At 43.8% G+C, this 10,421-nt stretch overlaps 1 protein-coding gene across 7 annotated transcripts in view; it reads left to right on the top strand.

Annotated features, from left to right (window-relative positions):
* The first annotated feature begins 827 nt into the window (after window positions 1–827).
* BCL11B (BAF chromatin remodeling complex subunit BCL11B) overlaps window positions 828–10,421 on the top strand; it is a 103,256-nt gene continuing 93,662 nt past the window's right edge. For 2 of the 7 annotated variants that reach the window (XM_007064952.4, XM_007064950.4), the window contains exon 1: window positions 1,580–2,421. In XM_007064952.4, the coding sequence (XP_007065014.1) occupies window positions 2,364–2,421 (58 nt within the window). In that variant the 5' untranslated portion in view covers window positions 1,580–2,363. Of the gene's footprint in view, window positions 2,500–10,421 lie in introns of all 7 variants that reach the window. The other 5 variants (XM_043548391.1, XM_043548390.1, XM_007064949.4 and 2 more) reach the window with 4 other exon arrangements.

The raw sequence follows: 10,421 nt of genomic DNA, 5'->3' as shown, positions 1-10,421 counted from the left end.
TCCCCATGGGACATCCCCAGGTCAGAACTAGGATCTATGGAGAGAGTGGGGCTGACGAAGTAGAAATCATAGATCTGAGAGGGTCTCTCTCTCTCTCTGTAGGGGGAGGCAGATTTCCCGACAGTTGCTGGAGGAGGCGAGTGTAGCTGGTTAGCCAAATTCTGCTCCAAGCAGATTAAGGGCACGGAGATGAATTTTGGTCCCCTAAGGCTCCCCTGCGACTTCACACACAACAATATTCATTCAGCGTAGAAAGCGAATGACACGAATGCGGAATGTCTTGCCCAGCGTGCTCAGGGGGAAGGCTGATGATTTTTCTTGGCTTTCACCGTACTCCCCCTATGTGGCTTCAAAGTGCGCCCCCCACACGTCCCTCGCTCTGTCCAGACCTAGTGCTGAAAAGCACTTCGCAACGAAGAGTTTGCTTTTCTGGGGTGGGGGAAAACAGGGGAAATACGTGGGGCGGGGAAGAGGGGAAGAAGGAGAGGGCGGGGAAAGAAAAGTTGGTTTCCAAGAATCTTAAAGTTAGAAGCGCGCTCAGCCGGGCATTTACCTGCCTGTGAAATCAAATGAAAAGTACATGCAGTGTCTTGTCCCGCAGTGATCTAAATGCCTCTGGATTCTCCCTGTCTTGGGCGAGTGCCACTAACTCACACAAAGCTCTTCCCTGTCAGGAATTTTCACACCAACAACCACCATCGCCACAAACAAAGGCCGGAGAGGTGTGAGTGCGTGAGAGAGGCAAAAAGAGCCTCTCGGTGCGTTTCCCTGTAGTTTCCCGGTCGCCTCGCTCATAGATCAGGGAGAGCAAAATCTCTCCCCAGCCCACACAGATATTTGTGTTAGTGACAAACTGCTTGAAATACAGTGGGGATGTGCCTGCAGCTGAGTACCTGCGGTGCCGTCTGAAGGAAAGAGGAGCCCGTCCCAGCCCTTTACGCCAGTGATCCTAGAAATGGACCACAACGAAGCAAGACCCAGAATCGAGCCCGGACCATGGAGATCCTATGCCATCATTAACAACAGAGCGGAACGATCACCCCGCCTCAGCCCCGCTGCCTGCGTCGCCCTGGGCTGTCCACTCCGATCCTGACCTCTCTTAGCCCGGGCGGCGGTGCCACGCTGCCTGCCGTAACCCCCCTGGCCGATTTAAGTCCAATCAAGGCACTTTGCCCCAGGGAGATCCCCAAGTCACTCCCAGCCGCGGTGCACCACCCGCTAGACCCTCACCTCCCCAGCCCCACGGGCGCTGGTCTCAGCACAGACAGGTCACTCAGAACAGGCTAGGGGGGAGTTCAGTTTGAATGATTATTGTTTATCACGATGGCGATTATCGATCATTATTATTTCGCTGGCACTCGGCGTGCCGGGGAAGGAGGCAACGCACAAAGCCCGGAGCTGCTCCCAATCCGTGCATGTGCTTTAGTTTGTGTGTGTGTGTGTTTCTTGTTCTCTTGCAGGGTACAATGTTAAAAAGCCACCGCTAGTCGCCCCCAGTGCTCCTACTCTCTGGGTCTTTTTGTCTCTAGTGCAGATTAAACGTCACGTCCGCACTTGAACTTGAATTTTATCCCATTGTACAGAGGCAGCCCCAGCCATAGAGAGACAGAGCGCTCCCAGAGAACCAGGACTCCGCCATCTTCACATTGCAATATATAATAGTAATAGCCAGCACCAACCCAGCTGCACTGGGGGCTTTCTTCCTTCCAGTCCCAGTGCCAGGCGAGGGGGAGCAGTGCAAAGTGGTGCAGAGGCATTGGCAATCCAAAAGCACTTGGGCAAAGCAGTGCCACTTGAACTGGGAAAGAGGAGACACAGTTTTGGCTACCCCTTTAAAAAAACCCAGCAAGGGTCAATCTCTGAAAAAAAATATTTTTGGGGGCATTTTTGTGTGTGTGGGCAATCCCCATTCTGTACTTAAAAAAAAAAATCCTGATTTTTTACCCTCCTGGTGGAAGAAGTGCACTTGCCAATTTGCCAAGCACTCTGGAGAGAGAGAGAGAGAGAGAAAGTGTCACTGTTGGTGCAAATCCTCCTAAGTTCAAGAAGAGATTTGGAAGTCCAAGTGGCAGAAGCAGTGGAGAAAAGACAGTGAGAGAGAGAGAGAGAGAGGAAAAAAAGAAAGAGTTTTTCCTGATGATGATCTTTTTTTAATTCAGGGGGATATCCCACCCAGTGCACCAGAACAGCAAAAAAAAAGAGGGTTTTTCTTGTCTCCATTTTATTTTTTAAAAAGAAGAAGAAATCAATAAAGAAGAAGACGAAAGAGTGAACGAAAAAAAGAGGAGGAAGATCCACTCCCCCACACATCCCCCCCAACCCAGTACAGCTCTCCGGGCGATGCCAGTGTAAATGCCAGGGCAATGTCCCGTCGCAAGCAGGGAAACCCGCAGCACTTGTCACAAAGAGAGATTATCACACGTAAGTTTGAACTTGAAACAAGAACGATCAGAAATCAAGGCTCAAAAGGGGGGAAAAGTCCAGGAAAAGCCAAGTCTAGTAAGTCACTTTAGAGCCAGAAAGAGAAGGGGGGGGGGGGGGAGAGGAGAGGAGAAGGGAATTAAAGGGGGGAGGGTGTGTGTGGATGGGAGGAGGGGGGAACTCGAGAAAACCAAAGTTTGCCGTGAATTTGCAGGCTGTGGCGGTGCGGGAGGGAGGCGGCAGGCGGCGTGGGGCAGAGAAGGGGCCGGGGAAGGAGCTGGCGGTGGGGTCTCGGTGTTTTGGTTTGCAAAGCGCGCGTGCTGGCTGCAGTGGGAAGAGCCGGGGAAAGTTGGCGAGCACACGCGGCGGTGTGACAGCCGGCCGGGGGAAATGCGGGCAAGGGGAGCCGGAGGGGGGAGGGGGGGGGGAAAGGCGGGCAGTGAAGGAGAGCGGCGGGAGGACGGAGGGGGGGACGGGGGACCCCACGGAGCTTGCCGCCGGGGAGCCCCTCTTGGCCGGCGCGCCCCGGGAGGCGAAGCCGGGACCGTCCCCGGCACGATGCGGGAAGATCGCCGGCTGGGGGGCTGGCGACCGGGGCAGCCCTTGGGATGGGGGCTGGGGGAGGCGAAGGCGGAGAGCAGCGGCCGCCCGAAACGCTTGTCAGGCTCCAGGTAGCTGGGAAGGCGGCTGTCCTCCCCATGCCCCGCACGGAAGGAGCTGCCCAGGTGCCAAGGCATGGGAGGGGGCTCCTGCCCCTCCACGAGGAAACCGGCCACCGACCCAGGCATGGCAGCGAGCGGGCCGGCGAGAGCCAGGACCCAATTTGCAAGGGGGTGAGGGTGGGGGGGGAATTACCCCACGAGGATTCAGCTGCAGCAAATAACCATAATAATAACAATAATTAATAGTCACAATCACAATGAAGCTGGAGCTTTAGGTCCACGCTGGGAACCCCCCCGGCCCCGCCACACAAAAGCCCGGGCAGGCGTGAGAGCCGCACTTTGCAAAAGCTCCCATTGTAAAAGAAAGAGACGATACTAAGATGTAACAATCTCTACGAAGATCCGGGGGACAGCGCAGTTTGTGTGTGGAGATGTGTGTGCGCGCGTGCTACAGAAGCGGCTGCAATTGCACCTTCTCTGTGCACGTTCTCTTCCCCTCCCACCCCCGTTTTTAGCGTTTATTTCCCTAATTCTCCATGCACAATTTTAGTGCAGTAAAAATCAAACCTCTTCTAGGTGCAGTGAAGATTGCAGGCAGGGTTTTCCCTTGCATGGCTCTCCGAAATCCCACCGTCTGAGGTGGGGAAAAAAATGTAGCCAAATAACAAGCAAACAGCAACAACAAAATAAGTCCCGAACTTGCTTTTAAAGGAGTGTTGCGCATGGAGCAAGCCAAGGGCTGAGTCTCTAACGCTGCAGATCCGAATATTTATGTTATATTTTAAAAAATTTAAATAAATAAATAAATAAATAAATATATACGAGAGTCTCCCCTCCCCTGAAAACCAAGAATAGAAGCCATCTGCCAGGAGCATTTGGTGCTTGCGATCTCTCCTTTGTTACAGCTGATACATTTTGTTTGTAAGAATTTATTGGAACTTTTTTTATTAGATATTTTGGGTGGCGTTTGCCTTCTGAAATTTCAATTTCTTATTTTTTTTAGCTCATCTGGTTACTTCTTTTTTTTAACCCCCATTTCTCCCCCCCCCCCCCAACCAGCACCTGGTGCAACAAAATGAAGATGCATCTGATATTTGACTCTTTTTTGGGGCCGGGGTGTTTTTAATTCATTGTTATTTTTCATTGTTATTTTGCAGCCAGATTTGCATGCCCATAAAAAAGGTGACTCTCCTCCCCCTCCCCTTTTGTTATTTGCATTTAAAAAAACCCAAACATCTGGTTTGGAAATTGCATTTTCCTTTTTTGTGGGGGGAGGGTGATTGTTGATTTTTAAAACCATCTGCATCACCTATTGCAATTTGTACTACTTATTTTCTGTCTCATTTGCAAGGAGATATTTGGTTTTGAAAGGGGCCGTGGACTGTGTGGATAATCTGGTTTGTTGCGTACCTTTGAATTTGCTTAAAAGGGCGAAACATATTTTTTGGGGGGGGAGGGAGGGGAGCCAGGTAGGTTCGCTCTTCAATTTCATCTTGTTTTCATATCGCCTTATTTGAAAGGATATAATGAGACAGGGAATCATTAATAGGGGTTCCAAGAAGCAGCGGGCACAATGGGTTTGGAGGGGAGCCTGCGAGGAATGGAAGGCAAAGCTGCATGCAGTTTCCCTCCCTCCCCTCTTGTATTTATCTATCTCTCCATCCTGAGGAAGCTGGCGGAGAAATCAGGATGCATATTGAATAGTGGCAGAAAAAAATAAAGGTATCAACTGGGGGGGCGGAGGGAAGCAGGAAATGCGGGCATTTTAGCACACATACACTGAGCCTAAGCTGCAGACTTTCAGAAGGGTGCTTTGCCAGACAGGAGTAGTCCTACCAGTTTTCAGGAAGCTTTAATTCATTATTAAAGAGCCAGTGTCTGTCCTGTGAAAAGGAGAGTTTGGAGAGTAGCTGGGGGGAGGGGGGAAGCCTAAGCTAATAACCAAAACAACAACCCGGAATGAATTTGATATTGTTGACTGAGATGCATATTTTTGATGTTTAGCTCTGCCTTTTTGGCATCCGTCAGGAGAAATGGTTTGCAGGGTGGATGGGAGTCCTGTGCCAGGCCAGAAAAAAAAAGGAATTTCTTCCATTGAGGCAGGTTTTCTGACACTGTTCCACTGGTATTTATTGGGTTTCAAAGAAACATTTAGATAGTGAATGCAGATAAGCAGGCTGCACTATATATAACATATTTGTTTATTCCAAAATTGGAACAATGATTATTATTGATAATCTTCAAAATTGAGTGGCCTATTTGCCATTCTCTAGGTTCCTCAGACAGTGTTGCAGTAGATTTCCTTGCAATGCAAATAAGAGAAAAGATATTTAAAACAAAAGTCTGGACCTTTATCCAGTGATGGAGACAAAAAACTTGTACCCGAGCTAGTTAAATTTATAGACAAAGTGAAAAAAAGGTGTTATACAGAAGAGATGATGATATGCTGTAGAACTGCTCCAGATCAAGAAAGATTATTTTGGTTTAACTGCTTATTTTTCAGTTTAGCAATTTTTAAACTAGAGAAATGTGTTTTAAAACCTGAACTATATTTTGGAGTTGAAGGAAATGTGAAAGAGACTCTATGTGAAAAGCCTGCTTCTGCCAGTTTTGCAGAATAAGGCAAAATACACAGAATTAATAAAACAGTAGAAAATATGGAGGAGAAAAGCACAGTAAAAGGATAAAATTCCAGATAGAGAACTAGAGTTCCCCAATGAGATTTCTTCCATAACTGGTCAACAGGTTCCCTAAGAATATTAATAATTTACCCTATCAATTCGTATGTTGTCAAAGTAATTTAAGCAAAAGAAAAAACTAATAAAATTTCTAGTACGTAAAAGTTTTGCAAATTGCTTCTAAGTGCAAAGAACTCCACTTAAGATGCATGTAGATTTGCTGCAATTAATGTGCTTTTTGCTGTCAAAGAAAACAATTTCACCTAGTGTCACACATTGAGAATGTAAGATATTACTAAAGAATTAGCTAGGAAATGATTTTTGGAGATGGCTGCGTTTTTCTTAATACCCGCATAGCTGTGCATACAAAAGCATAATGTGTTTTTTAAAGACATGTTACATGACAGCTTTAAATAAGACAGTACAAAAGATACGTTCTTTATCAGTCTCTGGGATGCATTTTATTTAAATTTATTCATAATTTACTCATGAGATAAAAAACAGTTCATTTTCATAGCCTTCCTGGCTTCAAAAAATACCATATTTTAAAAAGCCAACATGTTGTGGCTGTGTGTTATGAATCTGTATTGCTTCCTAGTTTTTGCTTGATTTGCTTAGTGATTTAAATAGCTGTACGATAGATTAGAAGGTGTTTCATGTTGTTTCGTTGGTAGACAAATACAGAGAATATTTTGTCAAGCTTATTTAAACATTTAGCAAACAAGTCTAAGGTTTTCCTACGTGGCTGTGTTTAATAATAATGGTTTGTTGAATCCTTGTCTAGGGCAAAACGTATCTTGCTATGTTGAACAAAAGGATGTCTTGTGGCATATCTGACAATAATTATGATTTAGATGAGTGTGTGCTAGGTAAAATAGTGCAAATTATAGATATCAATGACTGACTTCCATTGACACCTATTCTGTTGTTTTTATCAGAACTGTTTGTTTTTAGCGTAATCTTTTTGTTTAAAAATGCTTTGCAAAAGGCATTTATTTCCCTTTCACATTTCCTATCTAGATTGCTTTGTGCTGTGGATTGTTTGTTGATATAAAATACTTTCCAAAATAAACTTTGCTGGCTTTTAGTTGAATTGCAAGTCTCAGTTGTGCCCTCTGGGTTTAAGTGACATGTGTTGACAACTAGGGGGAGCTCATAGCCTGTATCATAGTAGATTATGGTTTGAATCATCCAGTACTCTAGTACTGGTGGGTGGGATACAATAGCTTGGGAAATAATAGCTGTATCTGAGGCAGTTTATGTTGCTGCAAAATATTTTAAGTGTAAAGTTGAAGTATTGATTTTTATGCAAAGATCTATATGGTACTCGATGAGTGGGATTGCAAGTTAGATAAATCTATTTTTAAACAAATCATGACTGATTAACGGATTCCTGCAATTAGAAGTCTTTAATTAAAACAAGTTTTTAACAGTGTTTTTTATCATCAACATATAATCTTTAAATTCTCAGTTTGTTTTTGTCAGATAGTGACCAGGCTGATGATAGCCATAGGTATGGATTCATTGTAAAAAGACCTGTGCATCTATTTATCTGCTTTCTGCGTATGTATAAGCATACAGCGAATATTAGATAGAGAAGAAGACTGTGTACATTAAAAATGCACATGCACATTCATACAATTGTTTATGAATTGTATGAATGTCATAAAGCTTGAAATCCCACTCGATTGTATCAAATTTTGGGGATAGCTTGTGTTGCTTTTGATCCTTGAGTCCTTTTAACGTACAGGCTGCAGTTCCTGTAAATAAAAATACGTCTTTCCCTAAAGAAATAAACACAAGTCATATACAACGTTTAAAACTTTCCGTGGAATGAGCGATAGGCTAATATACAGGGCTTCTACCATTCACTGTTTTAGTTTGCCTGTGCATTGTTGATAGACTTTAGTGGGAAACTTTCTTGCCCAAACATATAATTTAATGGCATACACATAGAAAGCTTTGATCATTGGATGTTAGGATATAAAGTTTACCTCACCAAGTCCGAGAAATTCATCAAGTTATAGTTTTGTTAACATAGCAATGACTTATTCTTATTTTCGGGCACAATATGTGGGTGGAGATTATCCCGTGACAGGAAAGAGTGTTTTATTCTAACCTGAAAGAGAAATAAATTAGGTCAGACAAAAGATCAGGGCTGTCATCAACTGTAGAAAAAGACTTCACTCTTGAGTACAGAGGGCCAGCAATTTATCTGATGATTTCTCTACTTCATTTAATGTTTGAATTGAGCTAGTTGGACGACAGCAGCCAGCTCATTTGACAGACCTGGAAGATGAAGAGCACAGTGGCTCAAACACTGATGATGCTACCATTCTCCAGCTCTGGGAAAACCTTTTCTGCAGAAACCTCAAACTTTGCTGATTGTGGCTTTGCTTCAATTCCACGACTGTAAATTTTTACTAAGAGACATAATACGTCCCCCCCCCCCCTTTCCCCCACATACATAATAGTTGGGTAGAAACCCTCTGAGATTGAAAGACGTTTTAAAAAGTCTCGCTGAAGAGACTTACTACAACCAAAATGGCTCTCCACTTCCGCTGAACAGTTTCTCCTTTTGGTGGTTGTTCTGCAGCGCAGCAGTCCTCTTTGGTTCTCCGGGCCCAACACATTGAGTTAGAATTGTCTGTAGCATTTGGTCTTTCAGGGTTAAGAGTCGGGTAGCCTCAGAGAAGGCTAGAGGAAAAGTAAGCTGCCTTTTGGGGCTGAATCGTGCTGCACAGTAAAGTTACGGGTGCCATGAAAGCGCCTTGCGAAGTGTGTGCCGCTGTTCTATGCGGATAGATTTATATATATCTTTGTCATGAGGGGGAAAAAAGACATCAATAACTGTGTGAAGCATTGATAAATGTATGATTCATTCAGCTGCTGCTACCACATTACCTTCCTCTTTCATGTTTATTTACTTTCATAAAATGTGTCTATGCAGGCTGCACACTGCGCACTGTTCCTTTGCACCCTCAAAGGCAGTTGTGTATTCAGAGTAAGTTACAGCTTCTAAACATCAGTTAAATTTGCTCACTGCTTTCCTCCCCAAAAAGCTGTTGCCTAGCCTATACCGTATCCCCTTGATAGAGCTCTAAGCAGCAGCAGCTTTCCCCAAGGAATATATAAAAAATGCCTAAAGCAGGCTATTCGAAAACAAATTAAAGCAGAGGGACGCACTTCACGCATTGCAGGCACGCGCCAATGGAGGGGGTTAGAAGAATACCATCATTTTACGGGCAAAAGTGACACCAGATCGGGGATTTGATTAATGGTATGGCATTCACAGGGACTGAGTTCTGTATTTTTGACATATGCAAGTCTTTTGTGTAGTTGCCTCAATGGAAGAAATTCAATTTTTTTTTGTCTGAAGCATCTGATAATTTGTGTGTGTGCTGTTATGTGCCCAGGGTACTTTCCAGAGACTCAGTACTAGACAGCACATTATAAAAAGGGAATCCAAAGTTAAGGGGGAGAATAAAAAATCACTAGTTTACCTAACTTTTTTATGACCCCTTCCACTAAGCCACTGGCATAAGCCATAAATTCATTGAATGTTGTAATGAATATGCTTCAATGAAAGTCAAAAAAATGGCTCGAGAAAGTTGTATACGAGTAACAGTGATTTATGCCTCATTCAGAACACAACCCCTTTGGAGACTGAAATTTTAAAAGACAATATAGCTGTGTGTTTAAATCCACACGGGAAACAAAATACCTAATTTCGACCAGGCTTTTTAAATATTTTGTTAAGCGTCTGTAATTCAGGGATTCTTTTCCAATACAGTTAAAAGATTGTACTTCAGTACAGTTTTTTTTTCTTTTCTTTTGTGTATCCAGTATCTTTTTTGTATGTGTGTTTAGTTTTAAATAAAACAAATCTATTCACTTGGGAACAAAGAATGCTTTTACATCACATCATCACAATCCCTGTTTTATCTGTGAAGATTTACAGCTTTTGTGGTCTGTAAAAGAACCGATGCATTTTAGGCTCTCAGTAGCAGTGAATATTTTTTTTTCAAGAGCATCTAGTTTATTTAGGAAAGCATACATCACCCCTTTCTGTAACATTATGTGTGTGTAGCTTCTGATTAAATTACATCTGAGAAATGCCCAAGATTCAAGTATGCATTTGGATATGCCTGGCTTTTGTTTTGTTTGGTATTTTCATTGTTATTACTATTTCATTTCCATTTGCATTTTTCTTATAATGTAATCCTTATTACATTTTCTGCCGTGGCAGAGAGGTTTGTTCTGTCTCAGGTGTGGACTGAGGGTTAAGCTGCGCTCTGAGAGGTTCAGGATACTTCTGAAATAGGTGTTTGATGTACTGTGTTGCAGAAGAGCCCTGAAACTCACAGCTGTGTGTTCTGTTTGCTAATGCATTAGATCTAAATGGGTTATTCCCCTCTCCCCTCCCCGCATTCTAGTCCCTGTGCTGTCTAGTGATCAAAAATCATTAACATCTGAAGGCTGTGTAGTGGGCTATGTGAAGCAGGGATCTCTGTCCAGTACCTAGTGGACAGGTGTTCATATCGTAGCAAAAAACGCCCCTCTCTACCACAGTTGGAACTAATTGGCATGCTTGTGTGACTGTCTTAGCAGACCGAATGGGCCAAAGAGACTAAACTGTCCTCTACACCCAGAGATTGTC

This window comes from Chelonia mydas, chromosome 6 (genome assembly GCF_015237465.2).
Source record: "Chelonia mydas isolate rCheMyd1 chromosome 6, rCheMyd1.pri.v2, whole genome shotgun sequence".
NCBI classification, from domain to species: Eukaryota; Metazoa; Chordata; order Testudines; family Cheloniidae; genus Chelonia; species Chelonia mydas.
This window is presented reverse-complemented; position numbering and strand designations above follow the sequence as displayed.